General features: G+C 48.2%; 1 protein-coding gene across 6 annotated transcripts in view; it reads right to left on the bottom strand.

Moving 5' to 3' along the window:
- The window catches only part of SIPA1L2 (signal induced proliferation associated 1 like 2), a 222,220-nt gene that overhangs the window by 100,996 nt on the left and 94,096 nt on the right, over positions 1-27,128 (bottom strand). For all 6 annotated transcript variants that reach the window (XM_042959847.1, XM_042959849.1, XM_042959851.1 and 3 more), the window contains exon 3: positions 5,217-6,957. In XM_042959847.1, the coding sequence (XP_042815781.1) occupies positions 5,217-6,693 (1,477 nt within the window). In that variant the 5' untranslated portion in view covers positions 6,694-6,957. The remainder of the gene's footprint in view (positions 1-5,216; positions 6,958-27,128) is intronic.

Genomic DNA, 27,128 nt, shown 5'->3' with positions numbered 1-27,128 from the left:
TTCAGAACTCTTGAGGAACTCTGCCGGTGTGCAATTTCCTAAAAGGACAAGACTCGGTTGGCACGCGGGGACCCACAGCGCGATCCCACAGCTCCACTCCAGCCCTGCTGGGGACAGCCCATGGCTGACCAGCGGCTCCAAGTGCCCGGGAGGTCCAGAAGGACGCGAAGCCAGCCACCGTGCGGCAACAGAAGCTCGAGTATCCAAACAGACTCGTACAACTAGAATTCCCTGTCCAAGGGGCCTTTCCTCGCCACCTGCTTCCCAAGTGGAAAACTCACAGAAGACGGAAGTCGTGATGTCACGGGGGCTTCCACGAGGGAAACAGGAGCGTGGCAGGCTGCACCCATTTTTCTTCATGGGCATCACCAGCAACAGTGAGGATCCTTAGGCAGCACTCCCTACTCTTGCTTCAATCCCCGCTCTCCGTTAAAAAGCTGTTTCACTCAAGGGGGCGCCCGGGCGGCTCAGTTGGTTAAGCGGTTAAGTGTCTGCCTTCAGCTCAGGTCATGAATCTCATGGTTTGCGAGTTCGAGCCCTGCGTTGGGCCCTGTGTTGACAGCTCAGAGCCTGGAGCCTGTTTCAGATTCTGTGTTTCTCTCTCTCTCTGCCCCTCCCCCATTCACGCTCGGTCTCCCACCCCGCCCCCAAAAAACAAATAAATCATTAAAAATTTTAAATGGCAGGCTTTTCAAGAGCAGGTATCATATCACCAATTCCTAAGGACCTCTTCACCTCATCTAGAAGGAAACACCGTAGGAGAGAACCCACTTTTAAAAAGATAAAAATAAAGAAAAATAAATAAATAAAGCTGTTTCCCTCGAGGCTACAGACGGATTTGCCCTGACAAGTGATGTTGGTCCACAGCTTCCTGCGGGCTAGCCACTCCCCTGCGTAAAGCCTTCTGCAGGGCTGTTACCGAGCCCGTCCAGGGACTGTGTGTCACAGGAGCGCCCCTTGGCACAAAGGGCAGCCATCCCACATCACCCACCAAGGAAAGGGTAAGCTGCATCCTTAAGACTCTGTACTTGAAGCCTTCCCCAGTGATTAGGGGCCGTTCAATTCTTTTAAAAATGCAATTTCACACAGAGCAATGGAGAGTGGAGAAAAAGAAAAGGCGGTCCCGGAAAGGCGATTCCTGAACACCTGCTTCCAAAGAGGAAAACTGATGGGGCGCCAGGGTGGCTCAGTCGGTTAAACGTCCGACTATGGCTCAGGTCATGATCTCGCAGTCCTTGAGTTTGAGCCCCGCGTCGGGCTCTGTGCTGACAACTCGGAGCCTGGAGCCTGTTTCGGATTCTGTGTCTCCCTCTCTCTCTGCCCCTCCCCTATTCACGCTCTGTCTCTCTCTGTCTCAAAAATAAATAAACGTTAAAACAAAACAAAACAAAACAAAACAAAGAGGAAAAATGAGCAAAGGAGAAAGAGAAAAAAGAAAAGAAGCTCCTTCCCTGTGAACACACTCTTCTCTGGGCCAGGCTGCCCGGGGGGCCTCTATCTGTAGGTTCCTGCCACGTGGGGTTTGTTTGCAGGTCTGAGTCTAGAGGCTGAAGCCAGGGTGCCAGCCTGCTCCCTGTCTCCAGTCCCGCACCACGGAGGCCACAGCCCACAGACTGTGGCCCGTCTCCAGTCCTTCAAGGCTCTGCAGAGGGACCCGCTGGGGTGCCAGCGGCAGATGCTGTGGTAGCCAATTTCATCCTGAGACACACAGGCCCACAGGGGAAGAGCTAAATATAGAAGAAAGTAGCAGAGATCACGGCTGCAGGGCAAGAGCAGCCGGGGCCAGCTCGGTCAACGGCACCTTCCTCAACCCAGAATCCAGAATCGAGGAACACAGGACAAAGCCACTTCAGGGATCACTGCCCCACGCCCTCATTTGCAGAGGTGCTAGATTTCACCTGCCTGGCTCATTCACACATCCCCAGGGCAGCCTGGAACCAGACCCAGCCCGACGCCTGGGACCCCCAAGGCTTCTGTCTGCGTCCACGTGCGACTCACCCACGGCGGGGGGGGGGGGGGGGGTCTGCCCTCAAGTTCTCTGGAGCTTATTTTGAATTTCACTTTCAAAGCTAACAAGTTTGCTGATGTTCTTTCCAACGCCCTGGAAAATCCTAAGTAGCAGCTTAGAAAAAAGTGGAAGAAGTACAACCACTCACAGACACTCTTTAAAACTACCAGGAAGTGACAATTGAGAGTTCAAGGGGAAAAAAAAAAAAAAAAAAAAAAAAAAAAACCTACAAAAAGCAGTCGAGAGAACTAACAGAACCCAGCACCGAAAACCAGCTCTGGAAACAGACCTAAGGTCATGAATGGTGGTGACCTTGCCTCAGAAAGCATCCACCCCTCATTCCATGTACACATCTATGTATACTTAATACACAAGTACACATATGCCCCAAGTACACACGGGATGCTGGCCCTCAGTATTTGCATAAATACACAGGTACACATTCACGGACACGTACAGGACTTTCACGTTCTGACGCTTTGGAGGGTGAGCCATGAACTATTAACGAAACTCACCTAAGCCAAAATGACTCACTGCCTGAAGATTTCAGGGCCTCATAATTCTAAGAGGCTATTTTGTTGCTGGCATCGACAGCCATGGCTTCGTCAATGAAAAGAATCTTAATTAGGGAGCCTGTTTCTTCCCGGCCTCCCTTTCCAAAAATAACTAGTTCCCACCTGGAGGCCATCTTTGCACAGCATTTTGTAAAGCGCTGTGCCTGGATGAACACGGTCACGAGGGCCCGGCATTCTTTCATACAGCGCAGACTAAAAAGGAAGCCCAAGTTTCTCTGGGTTCTACCAGAAGCCAGGACTGAGACGGGAGCAGGGAAACACACGTGGGGAGCCAAGGCCCGCTGAGAGAACTATTCGAGCCCCGTTATGTCATCGGTATGAAAACAGAAAGATAACTCAAACATGTGACCAGTGGTAAGTCAAGGGCCTATTGAGCTAAACCGCTTATCCAACATCATGATCATTCTACCACTGACATGATTTCATATCAGGATTCTGGGTCATTGTTTAAACCTGAATTCATGCAAAACTGAGGGAAAACCATTATGAATGTAACAACTGCCATCTATCCAGCAAGCAAATTCTTTAAAGCCTGTAGCCCACGGAGAAAAGTATTAAACAACGCTCCAGGGACTGACGTGGATGGAGTGACCTCCCGAGGTCTGAGGCACACCCCAACCCACCACCAAAAAGAACCAACTGGCATCAAAGAGCGCACGCAAACATTTCTGAAGACAGAAGCCGATCCAACATAAACCGATCCGACAACTATCCACATCCGTGGCAGAATGGTTTATTCACCAAGAAGACAGATGGTGGAGAAGCTTCTCCAGACTGGCTGCTGGGTCCACTGAAAACAGAAAAAGACAGCCCTGAAAAGCACACTGTCCAAGGGGCGCCTGGGTGGCTCAATCAGTTACGCATCTGACTCTTGATCTCAGGGTCTTGAGTTCAAGCCTCACTTGGGCTGCGCCCTAGGAGTGAAGCCTACTTTTAAAAAAAGGAGGGAAGAAAAAGAAAGAAAGAAAGAAAGAAAGAAAGAAAGAAAGAGAAAGAAAGAAAGAAAGAAAGGAAGAAAGAGAGAAAGAAAGAAAGAAAGAGAAAGAGAGAAAGAGAGAAAGAGAGAAAGAAAGAGAAAGAAAGAAAGAAAGAGAAAGAAAGAAAGAAAGGAAGAGAGAAAGAAAGGAAGAAAGAAAGAGAAAGAAAGAAAGAGAAAGAAAGAAAGAAAGAGAGAAAGAAAGAAAGAAAGAAAGAGAGAAAGAAAGAAAGAAAGAAAGGAAGAGAGAAAGAAAGGAAGAAAGAAAGAGAAAGAAAGAAAGAGAAAGAAAGAAAGAAAGAAAGAAAGAAAGAAAGAAAGAAAGAAAGAGTATGCTATCCTATATAAGAAAGGGGCAAAAGTGGAAAGCTGCACCCAGTAAGAAAGCAGTGAGATGCCCTGAGTGTTTTTATTGAGCCTGCAGCTGCCATATGTATATGGGACCTGTTTCTCTGTAGGTGTCTCAAACCAAGCAGATTTCATGTCCCTGGAATAACTAAGGATACTTATATAAAGGCTGAGGACTCAACTATAGGACTTCTGAGGAATACGGCCTTCAAGCCCGAAAATCTAAACAAAAGTAAATTATTTCACATAGGATGAAAGAATTTCTAAAATCACAATACCAAAGAATTGTTTGTATCTTAACCTTGAAGGCCACTTACAGAGCTGCGGGAAAACTATCTGTCGTGCTAATTTATACATGCTTTCCGCAAAGATTTGCTTAACACTTCCAATGCACACAACAGTGCAGCAGGAGCTGTGAAGACACAGAAGTGGAAAGACGAAACAGAGGGGGTACACAAAAAGCACAGAAAAGACTAGAGGGGGAAAACACCCGACAGAATGATCCACCGTAACAGGAGGAGAGCTCATTCAGAGGGAGAAGGGAGGGATAAAGGTTAACCCACGGAAGAGGTCTTAAAAGGGGTAAATCTAGAGGCACCTGTGTGGCTCAGTCTGTTTGGCATCTGACTCTTGATTTTGGCTCAGGTCATGATCTCAGGGTTCGTGAGTTCAAGCCCCATGTGGGGCTCTGTGCTGTCAGCACAGAGCCTGCTTGGGATTCTCTCTCTCCCTCTCTCTCTCTCTCTCTCTCTCTCTCTCTGCCCCTCCCCCACTCACATGTTCTGTCTCTCTCTCTCTCTCTCAAATAAATAAATAAACTTTTTAAAACATGGGGGTGCCTGAGTGGCTCAGTCGGTCAAGTGTCCAACTCGTGTTTTTGGCTCACGTTACGATCTCACGGTTCGTGAGTCTGAGCCTTGCATTGGGCTCTGCGCTGACGGGTCAGAACCTGCTTGGGATTCTCTCTCTCTCTCCCTCTCTCTCTCTGCCCCTCCCCCGCCCATGCTCTATCTCTCTCAAAAGAAATAAATAAATAACATTAAAAAAAAGGGGCAAATCTAGAGCAGGTCTGACATCTGTGATGCTCACAAATTGGCGAAGGCAGAGAGACAGAGGTGGTCATTCCACACTGGAGATCACCCATCAGCAAAGGCAGGAAGAGGGGTTCCTGAGGAAGGGGTTAGTCTGGAAGCGACGGAGGGTCCAGTGAACCACGGCCTCGGACTCCCCGGTGAAGGGGCTCCGGCCCAAAGCGACATGCAAAAACCAGTCTGGGATACACGCACACACACCCAGGACGCTCCCTTACCTTTCCCGTAGAAGAACTTGCGGTAATAATAGGCCCCAAGGTCAATGTGCTCTATGATGTAGCGCTTCACTTTCTCCCGGTGGATGGGCTGGTTCTCCCTCGGCACTTCCAGGACCGACACACCGGCGTTCGTGCAGTGGGAGCTCAGAGAGGACTCGAAGGAGCAGCCTTCCCCGGAGCTGAATGAAGACGAGCTGGCCCTGGAAAGGGCGATCCTCCTGTCGCCTTCCCCGCCAGTCTCGTTCCGAAAGTAAGGACAACTCAGGACGAGCTCGTTGCTTTTCCCGTCTCCCTCGTCAGCATCCAGGTTCTCCTTGGAGTTGAGGTCCTCCTTGCTCCCCAGAGGGGACTCGCAGTTGCCCGTCTGGCCCGCCGGCATCTGAGTCTGGGACGCCGCGGAGGCCCCGGTGGTGATGTTTTTCCGCTTCCCCACGTTGGCCCTCGTAGCCATGGCTTCGTTGATATTAAACAAAATGCTCTGGACGTCATAATGTGCAAAACACCGCTGACAATTCCAAGGGCGGACGCCCCGCTCCAGGCGACCATCTTCCGGGTCACACGTGAACTTGAACGTTTCATGTTCACTTTTAACAGTTCGCAGCTTCCGGAAGAGGGACGTCTCCACCGACTCCGACTTTAACCTCCGTTTGAAAGGTTTGTCCCTGTCTCTCCCCATGAGGAGGGCACTGTCCATGTAGTCTAATCCTGAGATGCGGACAAATTCTCCCCTGGATATCTGTGCTGCCGCGTGGAGGCTGGGAGAGATTGCAGGATCGCAGGGGAAACACTCAGTGAACCCAAAAGGGGCCATCGCTTTGTGGTCGTAATTCTCTACTCGGTACCCTCTGAGCATAGCAAAGAAGTTCTCGCCAGATAAGCCCTGCCGGTCAATGGAAGACGTGCTCCCGTACTCTCGGTGGAGGGCGGCCCCGGTGTTGGGATTCACTGCATTTTGGTCTAAGACGTCTTCAGCATCGATGTCACTGATGGTGACATCGCTGTTGCTTCTCTGTCTTATGGGGTGCAGCCCTCTTTGAGGAGAGTGAACAAAGATGTCCCCAATGGTGTACTTCGCCTCCACAAAGTCTAGATCGAGCTTCTCTTCTTGCTGACCGTCGCTCTGGTCGCTTTGCCCGTTGTGCGTGATGGACGTGACACTTTCGTAACTGGTCTGAGACCGGCTTTCCCACAGGGCCTTGCAGGTCAGCTCCTTGGAGCAGTCTTTCTTGGGAGGCCACTCACACACTCTTGCTCTCACACCCATCTTGGGCACGGCTGGGGTGCCATTAGCCGGACCACCGCTCTCGGTGGAATTCGAGGCATTTAAAGAGGTGGCAGGGCCCATGTTGCCATTAATGGCTTTAAATTTTCGAGCAAAATAATCATCCGACTGCATGATTCTGGGAGGATCCTTGAACTTGGAAGAGGCCCTGCCAAGCTTGTGCTTCTCTTCTTGGGACTGCCTTGGGTCACTCATGTCTGCCGAGGCAAGAAGCTCCAAGGCTCACCAGCAAGACTGACGTGAAACTAATTACATTGTCATTTACGATGCGACCGTAAACGCAGATATAAAGGCTTCCTCTACAGCTGTACTTTCTCCTTTTAACCGAAAGCAAACAACATCCTCAGAGTATGGTTTTTCCAAAACCAGCTTGCTTCTCAGATGTTGAACTAATTTTGTATGCCTCTGTCCTTTTCAGGAGCATTCCTTAAGACATCTGGCCTGGAGTATTTCCTTCACCTGAATTAAAACACAGAAAACAGCCATTAGCAATTTTTGTCGCTCAAGTTCAATGCGTTCTACATAGGGTATCGGTCCTTCTCTCCAATTTCTGCCCATCCCCAGATCCCCCAAACGGTCATGAAGTTTCAAGTCTCTGTTGCTCATACTGCTCCTTCTCTCTGGAACATTCTGCCTTCTCGCACTACTTGGCTGGCTGGCACTTATATGCAGAATCGAGCAGTACCCCTTCCGAGAAACTTTGCCTCGGCCCACATCTGCCAAAGGGTGCTTCCTTTGTGTTCCCACAGCACCCGTGTCTACACTAATGGGAACAGATCTCTTTATACTCCTACTGGCTGGTTTATCGGCCAGTCTCCTCCACCAGCTAACTTCAAGCTCCTCTCGGCCAGGAACACGCCCTTCATCTCTGTACCAACATTATCTGTTAATGTGGCCTGGATTAAATGAGGTAGACAAAACATTTCCATTAGTTATAAAGAGTAACACAATGGTCACGTAATTTTTTGAGTATCGTTATACTTCCTTTCAAAACATGTAAACTCAAAATGTCCAGCAGCACAAGGATCAATACCAGGCGTTCTCAATGTATTTTTAGAATGCGGTCTTGCAATCAAGTAAGAACCCGCCGAGATTCCTGGTGAAGTGGGAGGGAGCCTTTAAGAACTGGCTATCCAGGGGCGCCTGGGTGGCTCAGTCGGTTGAGCGTCCGACTTCCGCTCAGGTCATGATGTCGCGGTCTGTGAGTTCCAGCCCCACGTCGGGCTCTGTGCTGACAGCTCGGAGCCTGGAGACTGCTTCGGATTCTGTGTCTCCCTCTCTCTCTGCCCCTCCCGTTCATGCTCTGTCTCTCTCTGTCTCAAAAATCAATAAAAAACATTAAAAAAAAAAAAAGAACTGGCTATCTGAACGAGTGTTTCTTTTTTTTTTAATGTTTATTTATTTTTGAGAGAGACAAAACATGAGCGGGGGGGGGGGGTGGGGGGGGGCAGCGAGAGAGGGAGACACAGATCCAAAGCAGACTCCAAGCTCTGAGCTGTCAGCACAGGGCCCGAAGCGGGGCTCAAACACACAGCCGTGCGATTAAGACCCGAGCCGAGGTTGGCCACTTAGCCAACTGAGCCACCCAGGCATCCCACGAGTGTTAACTTTCTAGTTTATTATGCCACTAGCAATCCGATAAATGTGCAGGGTAAAATAAAAGCACAGAGATACAACACACCTTTGTGCACCTTTGTGGTTAATAGAAACTTGACTTTTTTTTTTTTTTTAAGTTTATTCATTTATTTTTGAGAGAGAGTGTGAGCATAAGCAGGGAGGGGCAGAGACAGACAGGAGACACAGAATCCGAAGCAAGCTCCAGGCTCCGAGCTGTTAGCGCAGAGACTGACACGGGGCTCGGACCCACAAACTGTGAGATCAGGACCTGAGTCGAAGTCAGATGCTCAACCGACTGAGCCAACCAGGTGCCCTGACACTTGAATTTTAATCAACTTTTATTTTTAATTACAGATCACCGTTTCAATGTATTCTATCTCTATTTAGACAAAAATATCTTCCAGGTATCATTATGTCCCCAACGGATGGAAGCCTTCCTTGTTGGCATAAGAATGTATGAATGGCTCTAATTCTTCTGAAAATAATGATGGTGATGAAGGTATAATATCGCGGATTTCCCTCAGTCCTCATCAAAGCACGAAAAAAAAAAACGCAAATATTTGTTAGAAAGTATTAAAATTCCAAACAGCTGAGCAGTACTAGAACTCTTTCCAATGGGTTCTTTTTTTGTAAGTAATCTCTACACCAAAGTGGAGCTTGAACTCACCACCCTGAGATCAAGGGTCACGTGCTCCACCGACAGAACCAGCCAGGTGCCCCTCCGATGGGTTCTTAATGGCTTTGAGATGAACATGTGGTAGTCTTTTGGAATATCTGATATTTTCTTATCATGGCAACTTGCCTTCCCCTCATCGGGGGGAAAAAAAAAATGGGACTGGGAATGATAAGATGCTGTCTATTCCCAGGGCAACTTCATAACTGAGGAAACAGAATGATGTTTTAGGCTGTGGTAAACAAAGGGAGAGCGAACAATCAGATGCTTCGGTGAACCAAACAGACTGGTGTCGGTCCGTGGTTCTCTGAAAGAGAAGAGACAGGTCTGCATCTTCTCTATTTCACTTGGAATTATTGTGTTTAAAAGGATCATGGGCAATTCTGAATGACAGTTATTTCCTGTACAATTGAGGCTATTACAGAATGCTTTCCTGGAAACTGAAAAAAATGACAACTGAGATATGAAAGAAAACTTGTTGCCTACAGTCTCGCTGCTGAAATGGTATTTGATTTACTAGACCGGCTTCTATATGATCTCTAAATTCTATCGACAGTTCTGCTGCTTATAGAACCCAATGAATTTGAAGGCTTACAAATGATTTCTAATGGCTGGTACAGAGACATGTGAATTCTCAACAGACATTCATATGACACTCATTTGCAAGTATATACTATTAATTACATACTAATTAGTTGTGTATAAAGAAGGAAGAACCATGCCCAGCAAAACCACCACACTGTACTTTGAAAAAATATAATCAGCAGCTAAGCACCACCACCTTAAAATATTAGAACCAAATGCCCTCAAAGAAACGAGGAAAGAAGGAATGAATAAAGATAAAAGCTGAAATTAATGGAATGAGGGAAAAACAAGGTAGAAAAGGGACAAATCCAAACGGTAGTTTTTTTTTTAAAGAGAAAGAAAACAGATCTACTCCTTCCAAAGCCTGAAAAAGGCAAAGAGAGAAAGAACAATATTATACAAGTCTGGACATGGGAAAGGAAACATGACCACATATACAGGAGATTAAAATAAATATTAAGCATAAGAAGAATTATACCACAAGCAACTGTAAAGCAACAACTTTGAACACAGAGGAAACTAATGATTTCCTGGCAAACCACAAATTCCCCAAACTGATCCGAGAATGGAAAATGTAAAGGCTGATTCTTGCTGAAGACAACAGAAACGTAACCAATCGCTACATAAAAATATGACCAGTGTACCCATGAGATGCAAGGAGCCATTTTAACCATTTTAAAACTCCTTTATCCTCCCATTTACGAGACCAAACGCTATTTAAAAAAATTAGGAAGTATCCCAGTCTTTCTTTTCCATGTCATGGCACGTGCTGAAAATACCAATATTCACACAGCACATGGCAGTCAAAGCAGGAAGCATTCAAGATTTGGGTGCAGGTAGGACTCTGGCCCAAGCCCGCCACGCCTCAAGCTGAACAAACCAGCACCTCCGCATACGGGGAACCCACTCCCCACACTTCTGGGGGCAGCCCTGGGGTTAAGCCATCTGCCGGGAGATTTGTGAGACACAGAAACCTAGCAAGGACAACACATTCACTGAATAATTACTTCCAGAAAAACAGATCATAAAATAGTCAGCGGTCTATTCTGAGCATTTATACCCTTTTACATTTCTAAATGTATCACTGTTTGTAACAGAATTTAAAGATACAAAATCTTCATCCCCTAGATCTCCCATAGAAATGGAAGACAATACACTGTAAAAAATTAGATTATTTTTACTTTGTATTATTTAAATTTTTTTTAATGTTTATTTTGTTTTAGAGAGAGAAAGAGAGACAGAGTGTAGGTGGGGAAGGCACAGAGAGAGTGGGAGACACAGAATCCGAAGCAGGCTCCAGGCTCTGAGCTGTCAGCACAGAGCCTGATGCGGGTTTCAAACCCACAAGCTGTGAGATCGTGTCCTGAGCCAAAGCCAGATGCTCAACAAACTGAGCCACCCAGGTACCCCAAGATTATTTTTAAACATAAGAGATTTAGAAACAATTAAAGACAGATGAATTTGTGTTGAATTTTAGTATTACGCTGGTCAGAAAGCAAAAAAGAACAGCAAACTCTTCCCCAAAGAAATCTTCTGAGACCATTGCTTCAGTTACGGTTTTTAAATTTTTGATGTGTGAAAACATCAGCCGTAGCAGACAGCTAGTGGCTCGTCCCGGCTAGGACCTATTATTCCCTTTCCTTCTCCTGAATCCCGCTGGGGAACCTTACCTCTAAAATCAGTTTATCCTGGGGGCCTAACTCCACCCCTGACATGTGACACAGATCTGACCAATGAAAGTGCTGCATTCTCCTGCCTTCAGGGATTGGTCCAGGGATGAGCCAATGACAGCCCTGTCCTACCCGGAAGCGTGAGTGACCCACCCCCCCAGCATGGGCGCTAGGATTCTTGGCAGGGCTCAGGGGATGTAACATACACACGGCGCTGCGGGGCTCACTAGCTGGTGTGACCGCGCTGAGGCTGAGCCTCAGGAAGGAAAGAAGGAATCCTAAGGATAGAGGTCTTGACTCCCAACTAGACCTGGCACCAGATCTAGTGGGGTTTTTTTTGTTTGTTTTGCTTTTTGTTTGTTTGTTTGTTTATTCCGTTTGAGTTAGGTCTTTGTGTAGTCCAGATCAACTTTAAAGGTTCTAAGAGACCATATTTACACTCAGTGAAAGACGGAAGACAGCAAACTCAATAACCAAAATACTTTGTACTGTGTTGCACATCGCCTGGTCCACGAAGAAATGAATTGAAAGTGTAGTTCTGGCACTTGGATCCAGAATCAAGACCGGCGCCTCTTGGGCAAGATCCTGCTCTCACGTAAATATACGCCCTTCAACGCATGTCACGTGCGCCGCTAACAACCCAAAGTGTTCAAAGCCAAAAAATTCCTGACATGGTAGCTGATTACTAAAGTTGAAGCAGGGCTACAGCAGCTCCCCTCCTGGCCCCTCATCCTTCTAGCCGCATTTTCCAGCTTGCCGTAGCTCCCCAAAGTCAACCTACTGACAGAATCCTAGACAGCGCCTTCCTTTTACAAGGACTACTAAATAGGACTAAACACAAAGTATGATACACGGCACCTTCTTTTAAAAAGTATTCCCAGGCGAATTATTTTTACTACCGCGGTAAAAGCAAGACCCCTCAGAACAATCACAGGACTTGTTTGCAAGTGAGATAAGCTAGAAATATTAACATCATGCAATTAAAACCGGTATTACAGCACATGGGGAAGAATTAAAATCAAGGTCTTTGAAAAGCAGATATTAACAAGGAACGGTACAGGCTCCACACAGGGAGAAATGCAAACAGCAACAACAATGGAGGGGATGAAAATCTAAAGTGTGAGCTGGAATGACCTCTGGAATCATCCAGAACCTAGTGGGGAGGCTCTGGCTGGGAGACACAGACATGCACGCGTGTGCACGCGCGCGCGCACACACACACAACAGCCCCACACCAGTGAATCGTGTTCGCCCTGCAGGGCCGTGGATGACGAGCTGGGCGTCTGGAGCAGCTTGTCTGGCACAGAAGGCCCTTCTGTCATCTTTCATTATCTTTACGTTGTTTGCAAGTTCTAACTTTCCGCCTTTGCCTGTGAGCCCGCAGCACTGAGCTAAGTTTTTGAAAGACGACCGAAATTTGCACTCTTAGTGGCACGTACGTGAATGTAACGGAAGTCCTGCAGACATCTGTCCCCAGATTTATTCTTTGTACTGACCAAGTATCTGTATAGCCTCTGTGCTCACACCCACTGTGAATCACAAGTGCAAGGTGGCGTGCCCGACCGGTGTTGCTGGACAGCACAATGGCAGAAGAGACAGGAAAAGGATGGCACCTTAGAGAAGAGCCTGCAGAAATCAGGGGACTGTGATCGGCCCCCACACAAGGCACAGAGCTCACAATAATTACAGGTGCGCATCACTACCGAAGAAAATACAATCCCCCAAGCACAGAACTGTGTTTAAATGAAGTCCTTTCGGGTTTCCGGTGAGTCTGCGAGGCTGATATGAAAAGTCTGGGACTATTATCCAGCTCAGTCCTGTTCCCCGCCCCACCCCTCCGCCCCGTTTCCTCCCCCATCTGCACAGCTGCCGTGGGAAAGACCTTGATCTCTTCACACTTCCAGCCCCAACCTCTCGGCAAATACCGCAGTTTCTTACTTCTCAGGGGAAAAATAAAGCCAATCTAAATAGTTCGCTGGACTTTTGTCATCACTTAACGGACCTGCCGACTCCTGAACCTGTCCCTCCGTGTGAGCCCCTGGCGGACAATCATTTAAGACTTACCAGCTTTCTTAAGATAAAAATCCAAACTGTGCCTGACAAGTCTCTTCCTGATCTGTCCTGCTCAGGCTGCAGCCTCATTGTCTCGGGGTCCTCCCTCCTTGTCCTCTGTGCTGTGGCCCAGACATGCTGAGTGCCTTTCCAGCCTTCAACCTGTCCACCCCTGCGTCTGAGCTGTCCCTGGAAACGGAGCGTCAGCTGCCTGGGCCGAGCTGACATCCTCATCACTCTCATCCCTGACTGGGTGTCTCTGCGACACGCTCCCTTGGTGTCCTCTCTTTCCCAGACACACCGCCCCCCCCCCCCCCTTGCTTCAACCTCCTCGCCTCAAGGCCCTAGGGCTGGGTCTGTTCCATTCACCACTTAACCTGCCGCGCTGGGGAACGGTTTCTAGCGTGTGGCAGTTATTCAATAAATATTATTAAATAAATGAATAAATTACTAAAGCCCTGTGTTAGACAGTAACCTTTTATGAGATAAAGCGTTGAGCACTTAAATGGAGAGTTCTTACGCTTACAGAATATACCGCAATCATGAAAGTTTAATAATTTTGCAGAAACATTTATGACAGAAACTCAGATAAATATGGAGAGCTGTTAGCTCCTTGCAGGCCGCTGTTTGTGCCAAGGCAGGCCCAGATCCTTCCCAGAACAGGTTACCTTGAACATAAGAGTCAACAGCTAGTCTGCTCTGGAAAGAGCTTCCCACCATCCACCACTGTACTGGCCACACAAGGTGGGTATAGACAATGTCTTTGAACGGTATGGAAGGAAATCATGCCATAATAAAGCCATATGAACCTAAGAGCCCCCACGTCACTTTTACGACACAGCGGTGCGTCTGCTCCTGTCCGGTCCTAGAATGACTGGGTCATTCTAACAGATGGTAAAAAACTGCTATGAAAGTTAAAATCTTTGAGAGACAGAGACAGAGCATGAGCGGGGAAGGGGCAGAGAGAGGGAGACACAGAATCCGAAGCAGGCTCCAGGCTCCGAACTGTCAGCACAGAGCCCGACGTGGGGCTTGAACTCACGAGCTTCGAGATGATGACCTGAGCTGAAGTCAGACGCTCAACCGGCTGAGCCACCCAGGCGCCCCTGGCATGAGAGTTTTAAACTGGCAAGTGCAGAGTTCTCAAACAAAAAAGGCCATGGTATTTTTTCCATGAAAGACAGAAGTGCTGTTTCATCAGATATTAGGAAGGCGGAAAATAAAACAGACCCCCCTCTATGGGCATATTATGGGGATCGCCATTGTCATTTGTCCCCCTCTTGCCTTCGTAAATGAAGACAGTACTTAAGAGGATCTTCAAACATGCTACTTTGCTTACCCCACGGCAAAATGAACTCACATTGCCAACCTGGTATGGCTACAAAAAACCGAACATCAAAAAAAAATGGAAGTCATCTAGTTCCCTCTTTAGGCCATAACGGAGAGAAGGGACTAATAATCCGCACTGAGGTCTGCTGAGCTGCATGGATGCCCATCTCTCCAGGTAACCCCCTAAACCTGGACAACTGACCACGTGCCAAGACCGGAGACGGTACAGAGCCCATCTCTGAATGATCACTAATTAAAATTTCTACATTTTTCGTCCTTTCTTTGAGCTGAGCTCTGATGTCAAGGGCACTGCCCCTCCCTCACCGTTTCCAACGATTCCTACATTTCATCAAAGTCTACGGCTCTTGTTCCCCACTAAAAATGGGAAGATGTCAGCCGCACTCCGTGGGCAACTTAAAAAAAAAATCCACGTGCGAACCCGTGTGACCTCACGGGCGGGAGGGTGGCCTCCGGTGAGGACGGGGCTCGCTGGGCAAGGCAGCAACCCACAACTTAAGGAGAAACTGAAGGATTTTACAGCTTGAAGGCATAATCTGTTCTCATGCTAATGGTCTTGGCAATAATTTGTAAAGGATAGAACAGAGAAATGGAGAAAATGTGATATTTAAGCATAATTGTCTTTAGATAGGATGTTTTTCAAAGTTTTCCATGAGACATCAGTGAGTCTTTAAGACCAATATTACAGTTATAATTGAGCCACTTATCAGGATTGCAGCTGTAGCAAATGGATTGAAAACCACAAAACACACAAATTATGAGCCTCATTCAAGGAAAAAAACGGTTAAAATTATATGGCAGACTTATAATAAAAGTCTAACTACTGTAAAAAATGCCTATTTTTCATACTCGTATTCCATCAGCTCTAATACGAACATGTATAATTGGGCAGGGACTAAATGGAGGGACACACTGTCCCCACTTGTACCCTCCCTGTGACCAGGATGGCAGGACAGGAGCTGAGGCGTGCTCGCACTAAGGTCTGAAACGCGTTCGCCATAAAATCGCCAAGTTCAGGTACCTTCGGCCTGGTATTGAGTGAAGCTATGGCTAAACAGCTATGAAACAATCCATGAACTCAAATGCCTATCAGAGCAGACCCCTAAACTCCAGGAAATGAGACAATGTGATAAATGGGCTGTTATTAATAATGGTCATAAATGGATATCCGAAGTTCAGTCATCAGACTTTTGACTGCCAAGATTTTGGTAGATCGGGACATGAAAATTAGTTCTTAGGTATTTTTCTTGAACCAAACAATGGGGTGGAACCACAGATAAATATTCTGGGCCATGAAAACTTTAAAAAGAGCAAAAGTCTCTCTCCTCTTTGGGGTTTTGTGACAAAGGGGTAACCTAAGATTTGTGAGGAGCATAAAATCTTCTCCTGGTCTAATGCTCACATCGGTGCTAGACAATTTTTTGAAGTATTCTGTGCTGTTATTTAGAAAAACTCTCACATGATGCGCTCAGAAAAGCTGATCCCCTTGGTGTAGTTAAGGAGTTTTTCATCAGAGTAAAACAGAGACCCCAGTAAAAAGCCTAAAGGACTCGGCTTCCACTAGAACCCTATGTCCTGAGTCTATCCTGAGTTATAATCCATGGTGAGTAAAAGGGACAAATGAAAGGTTTCTGCTCTCATGTAACTTTTTTTCCCTTCCTTTTATTTATTTGTTTATTTATTTATCCCAAGCAGGCTCCACGCTGTCACTGCACAGCCCAACTTGGGGCTTGAACTCACAAAACCGTGAGATCATGACCTGAGCTGAAATTAAGAGTCAGACACTCAGGGCACCTGGGTGGCCCAGTCGCTTACACGTCCGATTTTGGCTCAGGACATGATCTCACGGTCTGTGAGTTCAAGCCCCGCCTTGGGCTCTGTGCTGACAGCCCGGAGCTTGGAGTCTGCTTCGGATTCTGTGTCCCCCTCCTCTCTCTGCCCCTCCTCCACTCATGCTCTGTCTCACTCTGTCGCTCAAAAATAAATAAATGTTCCAAAAAAATTAAAAAAAAAAAAAAAGAGTCAGACGCTCAACTGCACCACCCGGGTGCCCCTTGTGTGGCTTTCTAAGTGAAGAGGCCGGGCACTCCATCAGAGTAGGGTCCTGATCCACTTGTTCATGCTTGTACCCCCGGCCTCTAGAGTTGGCACTCACGATGAACTCACATCCATCCATCTACATTGAAATGGCCGTGAACCAAAGTCCCCCAAAGTACTGAGTCGACGTATCATCGCGACACACTCATGGAACACCATGATTCTTGCTTCTCTCTCTTTTTGGTTTCCTCTCTGGATCCTCCACTGGTCTTCCTTAAATGCTGACAATCCTCAGAGTTTATACAGTCCACACCCAAGCCACACCGAGGCCTGTCTGCAACCTTCCGGATGTTTCCCAATCCGTGCACACCTTGCCGTCTCAACTGCCCCCGCCACAGGTCGAACTGCTCTCTTCTTTTTCCCGGGTTAGCATAAAATCCTTCAACAGTCTCCCATTTTCATCACGGTAAGGCCTGACTGCCTTAAGGTAAGACAGGTCACGCAGGATCGGGTCCGCCAGGAGCTGCCCAGCCCCATCTTCAGCGGCTGGAGCTCCACACGCCATGTCTGCCCTGCATTTTCTCACGCAAAGGGCTCTGCGCAGGCTTCCTCCCCCGCCCACAGACCGTCGAGACTCTCCTTCCCTCTACCTCGCTACCATAGTTCTTACAACACACTGCGCCACTCCATGGACACGACCTACGTACTTGTCACTAACCTCCCCTCGGCTCTCAGCACTGGGCACTCGGCAAATACCCAGGATCTACCGCGTGCGACCTGAGATCATGGCAAAGTGACACCTTCTCTCCGAGCCTCAGTTTCCCACCTGTAAAATGGGAAGGATTTTTACCTATTTCAAAGGATTACTTGAAAGACTCAATGAAACGTAGACGCACAGCGCTTATCCCGTGTATCCTGCATGGAAAGTTCTAGAATTATTAGCCCACAAAACTGATGTGCGTATGAAGAAATATTTATTAACTGATGGACTTAAATTGAGCAATTAAAATGAGTAAGATACATAACTATCCCCCAGGAACACAACAGGAACACAAAGCAGTAACTGACCTGCGGTAGTTAAGCTGATTCTCCCAGAGGCAAACAGAAGCTTCTAGAAGGTGAAGAAAATGCCCAAAACAATCTCCAGTCAGGTGCTGCCCTCTTTCCAGCTAGAACTTCCATTTGAAATTATTTAAGGGAACGCTATTAAATTAGAATGAGATGGGGCGCCTGGGTGGCGCAGTCGGTTAAGCGTCCGACTTCAGCCAGGTCACGATCTCACGGTCCGTGAGTTCGAGCCCCGCGTCAGGCTCTGGGCTGATGGCTCAGAGCCTGGAGCCTGTTTCCGATTCTGTGTCTCCCTCTCTCTCTGTCCCTCCCCCGTTCATGCTCTGTCTCTCTCTGTCCCAAAAATAAATAAACGTTGAAAAAAAAAAAATTAGAATGAGATTATTTGGCACTTTTTTAACTTTCGGGGTGTCAATAAAAACCAGGAATCAATTCTCGGTAGTAAGCTTTTCCCCTATCCAGTCAGCCAGCTAATGTCAAAGGAGAAAAAACAAAGAGCCATTTTGTTAAATGGAACATTTTGATCATGGAATTTTTTTCCAAGGAGACACGAGAACAGCTGTGGGTATTGACTGTTTTCCATTAAATCTTTTAAATCAGAAAGAGATAAAAAGAGATAGCCCTGTACCTCCTTCCCTCAGGAGGTTATTAGTTAATACATTTTTTCAGCGATGTGGCCCCTGAATTACAGATGACACAGTAGGAAATCAGACGTTCCGATTAATAATTTAAGCTGAGGCATTTCTGTCATAGGAAAACACAACAAAAGAAAAACAGAATTTCAACCTAGTGCCAACTGATTTAGACTGTTCTTCTGTTATTCTCACTTAAAAAAAAATCACAGAAAATAATCTATTCTATTCTTTAAATAAAGGTTTAGGGACACTGGGGTCGCAAAGAAGGGAACAGGAACATTTGATAAGAAAAACCTGGTAGGCTAGAGCCTTCAGAAAAGACTATTTGCGAGCTGTCCTGTTGTGTTTCTCACACAGAACCAATCCACTCCCTCCGTTATTTTCCACTGAATCCATAGTGAAAACTCTTGCAGAGCAAAGGTCTGTCTGCCTCACCTTGCTCCCCAAAACTCCAATCAATCAATACTATTGAAAACTGAACTGAACACACAAACTGGCTACCCTCAATGCGTTCTCTGTAAAAAGGCAACAAGTAAACCACAAAGCCATCAAACCTGAAGATCCTTCCTTTCGACGGAGCATGAAGGGTATGGAAAAGAAAACCCCACCAACCCATACAACAGTCTAGTATTTTATTTTTCAGGAATAGCCACGTTTAAGGAACACACGACAAACACCATTCACTCCTCACATGCTCAGAGCTACCTTCCCATCCTTCTCAAGTTTATTTGAATTACAGGATACGGAGTTTCGCTGAACAGCTTCGCGAGGTTTATTATCTGATACAAAAAAGCCTTTGTTACTCCAGTAAATAAACGCATTCAGTTCTACTCGGCACCGTACTGGATGCTGGGGGACTGCTGGGGAGCAGTAACAATGAATGACAGAGCGTCCTAATCCTCAAGAAGCTGAGCGGGGCACGATAGGCACATGCATAATAAGTAACAGAAGAAATGAGTTAAAAGGATAGGGCAGCCCTTCTGACTAGCCTGTTATCCTAGTTATCCACATGCATGGGCATCCACAATGCCCTCCGTGCCGGTGAGGGTCTGGGGAGCGGATGTCCTCATGTGCTGCGGACGGCACCTCCCCCCCAATGCCAATAAACACAGTCGTTTGACTCCGTATTTCCACATCTGAAAAATCTACCCAAGAAATAGGAGCTGTGGGGCAACACTTAGAGAGCAAGACATTCACTCTTTCTACCTACAAGAGTGAAAAACGTGGAACAGTCGTTAACAGCCGGTGGCGAGGGGTTAACTATGCCTCATATGGTAAATATCATACGATGGAATATGGTACGCAGCCCGAAAAGGTTCTTTGAGTATGTGTGATGTTGGAATTTACAACACAGGTTTATGTGAAAGGATCCAAAAATAAAACCTGATGTTTAAACCATATACGCAAAAGTACTGCAAAGAGGGGGCGGCAGGGTGGCTCAGCCGGTTAAGCATCCGACTGGATTTTGGCTCTGGTCATGATCTCCCTCGCGGTTCGTGGGCTTGAGCCCCACGTTGGGCTCTGTGCCGACAGTGTGGAGCCTGCTTGGGATTCTCTCTCTCCCTCTCTCTCTCTCTGCTTCCCCCACTCTCTTCTCCCTCTCAAAATAAATAAACTTAAAAAAAAAAAGCACTGTGAAGAAACAACCCTGCCTTATGACAGTGGCTACCTATTACAGACAGGCTTTATGCAAGCTTTTATAGCCTTCTTCTTTGTATTTTTCTAAAGCGTCCAAATGAAATAACTATGTATGAGAAACATGTAAATCCACATGCTTATAAACTTTAAATTCAATAAACAGGAAAATATTTTTTAAAAACGCCTGTAGGGGCACCTGGGTGGCTCAGTCGGTGAAGCGTCTGACTCCCGGTTTCAGCTCAGGTCACGATCTCATGGCTTCGTGGGTTCGAGCCCCACGCCGGGCTCTGCACTTATGGCATGGAGCCCGCTTGGGACTCTCTCTCTCCCTCCCTCTCTGCCTGCTCCTCCCCCACTTACGCTGTCTCTGTCTCTCTTACAATAAATAAATAAACTTAAAAAAATTCATAAGTAAAATGCCTATAAAACCGACGCGGGCTACGTTACACAGAGCACATTACTCGTTTTTGTACAACGAGATGGCCATTATCTTCCTCCTCTTGATCTAAGTCCCAAGATACCTAAGATGGTAAGATACACGGAGGCAGGTATTCGAGTTAGATAAGCATTACCTATTGCTGATTGCCTTGGCTACACGGTTTTCTTTTATAGCACGTATTCGCAAAAATATCGCCCTTCATTCCCACGCACTGGAACACCACTTTGGTTAGAACAGTGATACCCTTGCACTGGCGTGTATTTTCAGATGCCCCACGCCTGGTGTGAGCCTGGGTGCCCTGCCGGGCAGTGGTGCGCGGAGAGCTCAGAATGAAGGCTGTGTCTCCCTCCGCGGTCGTGATTAACTGTGGGCCCTTCAGCCACCCACGCACCCACGGAAACTCAGTTTCATCTGCGCGACAGGGACGACGTCTGCACAGGGCACGGCAGACGGGTCTCGCGGGACGGAATGAGAAAGCATGCGTCAGCGTTCTGGGGACTTTTAACAGCACACAAATGCAAACTAGGAGTATCATTCCCACCTGATAAATAAGCAGGAGGAAGCGCGAATGGGTTAAGTGGTTTGTTCCTGTCTCTAGCGTCCTTCGCTACCGATCCTGCCACCTCGCCGAGGAACGACACTTGTTCCCACTTAAGACCGAAGATCGGAAGCCTAGCGAGCGAGGTTAAGCAGGAAGCGAAGCACTGCTGGCAAAATTCCGAGCGAAAGAGCATTACCGGATATGATCTCTGTAAGGGGTTTCCCGTTTCCCTGAGCTCCGGACTCAGTTCACCCCTTGTAACCCTCGAGAAGAGTCCACAGCGCCTCTGCTCCCTGGAGCGCCCATAAGGGAGAGCCAGTTAAAGTGGACTTCGCTGCAGAGGAACTGCCCTGCCCTCCCCCCGCCCCCCCCCTCCCCCCAGGCTTGTCCCTGCACTCGCCATCCTCACCGGGGACCCCGGCGTCACCTGCATGCAAAGTCCTCACTGGCGTGCTGCACAGAAGTGTGCATTTCGTACGGGATTCCAAGACCCAGTGTTTGGAGTTCTTCCAATTCCGGAGTCTATGTGTAGGCACCTGCACCGTGCCCTGCTCCGAGCTGACGACCCAAACGTTGGACTGATGGTTCAAAGGGGGACACGGCCAGCCGGTCACCCACGGGACACCGCAGTCCCATCTCCTCGCGGCGCCTTCGAGGGAGAGAAGCCGGGAGGGGGCTTTACGCCCCGCAGCTGAGGCCGTGGCTGCGACCCGCCAGCGGGAGCATGCCGCACACCAGTGCCTGGCTGGGAGCACCGTGACGTCCCCTCCCAAGAGCCCCCACGCTGGCTGCCTGCTCGATTCTGCTGCAGGGCCTGCTTCTCAGGGCTGGCAGACAGAGGGAGGCTCAGGGAGGCTCAGGAAGGCGGGGACCGTCACTGACACAAAGCAACCTCGCTTCCCAGAAGGCTGGGCCGCCAATAAAGCAATGATCTAACGGGAGAAGACAATGTCCCAAATGCTTGATGTAATAGCTACTGCTGTGTGCAGTCCAAATTCTGCATTCCTGTCCACCGGTAAACTGTCCTAAGGAGAAACAGGAGACATGTGGCACAGTTACTGAGTAGGTCAGCCGGACAGAGAAGAGAGACACAGGAGGGCTTCATTCATGCTTTTCACCATCTGATTTTTACCCCGAGTCGTCCTCGCGCTGGCAGCTAGGAGGAAGGCAAGCTCATTCAGGACTCGGGAACACAAAATTTCCCGAAACCTCAAATTCAGGAGTCATGTTTGGAATGAATCCTTAAGGAACTTTCTTCCCATGGTGTCCTCCTTTAAATAAGGCGTTCCCTTCCAGGGGGACACATTTTCATCTCAGGAGACACAGGGAATGAATTCCAGTGCCCTGAAGTGGAAATCCTTCCTCAACATACCAGACTTAGAATTTTTAAAGTATGAAGCGAGGGGCGCCTGCATGGCTCGGTCGGTTGAACGTCTGACTCTTGCTTTTTGCTCAGGTCGGGAACCCAGCGTCATGGGATCGAGCTCCACGTCGGGCTCTGCACTGAGCAGGGAGCCTTCGTGGGATTCTTTCTGTCTCTTCCTCTGTCCCTCTACCCCGCTCGCTGTCTCTCTCTCAAATAAGAAATATAAGTAGGGACCAAATGCTACGTAAGAAAGAAAAGTTAAACCGCTCTGAATTACACATGCATACTAGTTAATCTGGGTTGGTTATTTATATTTTTTTTAAAGTGCCTATCTCCAAAGATCTTGACTGAAAGCAAAAAACTGAAAGAATGACCACCTAGTATGCTATACAAGATTTTATTAAAATAACACCAAAAACCCTGTTTCCTTTTATAAACTTATGTTCATGGGAAATCACTACTTTCTTTGAATTTCTAGGTTAATGAATAAGAGACACAGAAACCACAATCATGAGGACCAGTCCTGAGATGTACACAGAATCTCAAACAAGGAAAAAAAGTACAAGCAAGTAAATCATCTATATTACCATAAGCTTCATAAAAATCCTAGCTGGACCCAAAGAATTTGTTTGACTAGTAATTTGTTCTTTATCATAAAATGTTAATACAGGAGCATTCCGTTTATTTAGCGATTTGCCATTTTCAAAACTCTCTTATGTCCACTCGATCCCAGGAAAACCTCTGAGAGACCAGAGAGAGATGTGTCTCCCCAGGTAACAGATAAGGAAGAAAATCGTTGGGCAATTAACTAAGTGATTTGCCTATAATCAAATGACAGCAAATCGAGAGACTCAGAACCAGGATCCAGGCTGCTTCATTCTTTCCACTCTAACTGCTAACTTGTCAAATGTGCGTATGGCCTCTAAATCTCAGGAATAAAAATCAAAACAAAATTCCGGAGTTTGCCCCAAAGAAGCCAACCTAATCCAAACTTGCTAACTTCAAGCAAAAAGAAAACCATCTGGGGAGCCTGGGTGGCTCGGTCGGTTAAGCGGCCGACTTCAACTCAGGTCATGATCTCACGGTTCTTGAGTTCAAGCCCCGCATCAGGCTCTGTGCTGACAGCTCAGAGCCTGGAGCCTGCTTTGGATTCTGTATCTCCCTCGCGCTCGCTCTCTTGCTCTCTGTCCCTCCCCCACTCGCTCTGTCTCTCTTGGTCTGCGTCCTCCCATCTTTTGCTTCTACAACCCCCCTTGCTTATAAAGTCTCTCTTCTTTCCCTGGAAGTAACAAAATCTAGGGGCGCCTGGGTGTCTTAGTCAAGTGCGCAACTTTGGTTTCAGCTCAGGTCATGATCTCGTGGTTCATGAGTTCGAGCCCGGCTTCAGGCTCTGTGCTGTCAACACTGAGCCTGCTTTGGATCCTCTGTTCCCCTCTCTCTCTGCCCCTACCCCACTCTCACTCTCTCTCTCTCAAAAATAAATACATGAAAAAAAAAAAACAGAAGCCACAAAATCTAATGCATTCAAAGCCATCTTCTAGCACTCTTTCCTCCCCAACTCACTCATTTACCCTGAAACTGTACCTTGAAACCATTTTCTGTTCCTTTGTTGTGTCACAGTCCACACCATACTCATCCATGCGGCAAACACTTAACCTACCTCCCTACCTGCTAAGCACCCAGCTGGACACAGGACGATGGACAAGACCTGGCTCTCGGCTTGGAGGAGACCAGGAAAAGCTTCCAGGGAAAGCAAAGTTGATGGGGCTCAGGGTCCCAGAATTCAGCTCAGCCAAGAGGATGTCCCATGGGGATTCCCTGCTGCCACCCTTCGCTCCTGTTAGCTAAAATCGCGTCCAGAGTTGCACACCTTCCCCTCTACCCCTCTATCCCCTCTTCCCCTCTATCTCTAGCTGCTGAGATGAAAACCCCACACATCCAGCGGCGCCTGGGTGGCTCAGTCGGTTAAGCGTCCAACTTCGGCTCAGGTCATGATCGCACGGTTCGTGAGTTCGAGCCCCGCGTCAGGCTCTGTGCGGACAGCTCGGAGCCTGGAGCCTGCTTCGGATTCTGTGTCTCCCTCTCTCTCTCTGCCCCTCCCAGACTCATTCTCTCCTCCTCCTCCTCTCTCTCTCTCTCTCTCTCTCTCACTCACTCAAAAATAAGTAAACATTAAAAAAAAAAAAAAAACCCACACACGCATACAACTGGAGAGTAGCAAGGGACCTTACTACACAATGGTGAGTAAGACATCACAAACCCCTCTTCTCTTTCCTCGGCTACGAGGAGCAGGTCTGCAAATGTGACTTTTGTTCTCACGGGGTAAGAAAAATACAGGTGCTGCTGACTTTGGCCAACAGCAGGCAAGAGCGAGCCACAGAGGTCTGTACCAGACTCCCGAGGGCACCCTGCCCATCAAGGCGGTGCGTCATGAACCGCACAAAGCCTGGTTTCACCACCAACCCCGGCGAATGGGGACAGAAGTGCCAGTTCCCAGACCTGAGCGTGAGTCGGCCCAGTGATGAAAGCTCAGTTCTGCCTGACCCTTCAGTCACCGCAGGTGGACCAACCTGTTTTTCCTGAATTCTCTCCTGTTGAACCAGAACCTTCTTCCAGTCTGGAGGAGGAAAGCCTTGCCCTCTGTCCTACCTGCGCTACCTGCATTTATAGGCCCCGTCACAGGTCAGCCACAGAGAGTTTCCTAACGTGCAGGCCCGAGTCCCTCCACAAACAAGCAGTAAAGCTGGAAGGGTTTCTCGAAACATAGGAACCAGTCTCTGAGCAAGAAAGGTTAAGTATTCCTTCTCTCTAAGAAAGAAGTTAACAGGTTGGGGGGGGGGGGTGTTTTAACAGGTGGTTCCCAATCTTCAAGACTACCTGAGATGTGCATGCCTTGATTCCTGGGCCCTAGGGTCCAGGCTCCCAGGGTCTGGCATGAGCCCCGGAACCTACTGCCTTAAAAGGTAGCTCTCACACACCACTGGCATCAGCAGCGACTGGTTTAAGCATAACTCGGAAAGAGAAAGCCCAACGTTGAATGCAGGATTCTGAAATCATCCTATTTTCCCCCTTTCTCACGTACTGAAATAGCTTCCTCCCAGATTTCACAGCTGGATGCCAAGCAATTTATTCACTCACGTTTGTTAGTTAGTTTTGAGGAAAACAAACGAAACCCGAAATTGGGAATGCTCTGGAAACCACTGACGTGAGCCCCAAAGCCAAGAAGTTTCTACTCTGGTGACGGCAGCCTGGGTTTGCTCCGCTGGTGAGACGTACCCTCAACTGCAACATTTATGAGCACCGTCTATGTACCAAGAATTAACCCCGATAACTCTACGTGCTAGGAGTTACCATTACCTCAAATGAAAGCAAAATTTCTCGGGCACCCCAGTATAGCACGTAAGGCCCTTCCCAAATTTAGTTCCAGTCTACAAGACCACCCCGAAAATCTCCTCACTGTCTCCACAGCGCACCAGAGCCGTTCCCACCTCTGCGACTTTCTTCTTGGGAGTTCCCTCCCCAGACCTGCCCTTTCTATTGCATAGTTACAACCCCTCTGTGACTGTAAGCACAGAGACTTGGATGTCAGACCTGAGTGCAAATCCTGGCTTCGGTACTTAGTCACTGCACTTCCCCTGGGCGGACTTCTCGAACCCCCTCGGGATCTCAGTTTCATCATCTATACAAGCCGCGGGTGTGCGTTAAGGGTGCTTGTGGGTGCCTCTAGGATCGAGGACACGGGGATGCACAACTAGGAAAAGCCTTGTGTTGACAGAACTTGTATCCTGGCAGATGTCACGTAAGAAAGAGGAACAAAGAGGGGCATCTGGGTGGCTCAGTCGGTTAAGCGTCCGACTTCGGCTCAGGTCACAATCCCGCGGTTCATGAGTTCGAGCCCCGCGTCAGGCTCTGTGCTGACAGCTCGGAGCCTGGAGCCTGCTTCGGATTCTGCGGCTCCCTCTCTCTCTACCCCTCCCCTGCTCGCACTCTATCTCTCTCGCGCTCTCTCTCTCTCTCTCTCTCTCAAAAATAAACGTTAAAAGAAATAAATTTAAAAAATAAAGAGGAACAAATAAATAAGTAACCTATCAAAGACGAGTGTCATAAAGCAACAGGATGAAGAAGGTTAAGCACGTTTGGGATGCATGTGGATGTGGCAGAAGGGTAAGGTAGCTAAGCGGAAGGCCTGCAGGGAAGGGTGAGGGGAGGAGCCACGCAAGGTGGCCAGGAGGAGGGGAGGGTGAGGAGGTCCTATCAGGGAAATCCAACGACTGGATTGGAGAGTGAGCCTGGCGCACGCTAAAAACAGCAAAGATACTGGGGGCAGGGGCTGGAGAGGTAGCGGGGGCCAGATCATGGGGGCTTTTACCCTGGAGGGTTCCGGGCAGAGCAGCGAGGAGACCGGACTCGGGTTTTCAGTCACCTTGTCTGCTGCAAAGGAACAGAGGGCAGAGGTGGAGGCCACACGGCAAGACCCCTGCAGTAGTCCAGGCAGGGGAGGGCGACGGGGGCTTGAACTAGGCGGCGAGCACAGGCACGTTCCGGACGGAAGAATCTGGATTTCGATGAGGAGGGCAGAACAGGCCACGGGAACGGACGGATGGGCTGAGCGGGATGAGAGAACAAGAGTGAAGGAAGGGCTTGCGGCCTAATGAGCAGGAAGGGTGAAGGGGACCCTCACTGCGATGAGCAGGACTACGGAGGGGCGTGGGCTATGTGGTCAAATATGACCATGCACGTGCCTGAAACCTGGTAAATGCCAGTAGTTGTTTTTGTCCTCGCCCTCATTCCAGGTGAAACCTGGACTCCCCCACGGCACCTGCTGAGCACTCCCCACCGGAAACTCAATTACGTGTTCGACCGGGCACATGATAAATACCCAGCTGTCTTGCATTTTTGCACAGTTTTCGTGGTGGGGGGTGTAAACTTGGCCTCCAAAGCTGTTTGCAACACTTCCCGTTG

This window comes from Panthera tigris, chromosome D2 (assembly GCF_018350195.1).
Source record: "Panthera tigris isolate Pti1 chromosome D2, P.tigris_Pti1_mat1.1, whole genome shotgun sequence".
Lineage (NCBI taxonomy): Eukaryota > Metazoa > Chordata > Mammalia > Carnivora > Felidae > Panthera > Panthera tigris.
The sequence above is the reverse complement of the archived record's forward strand: the minus strand, read 5'-3'. Positions and strand labels throughout refer to the sequence as shown.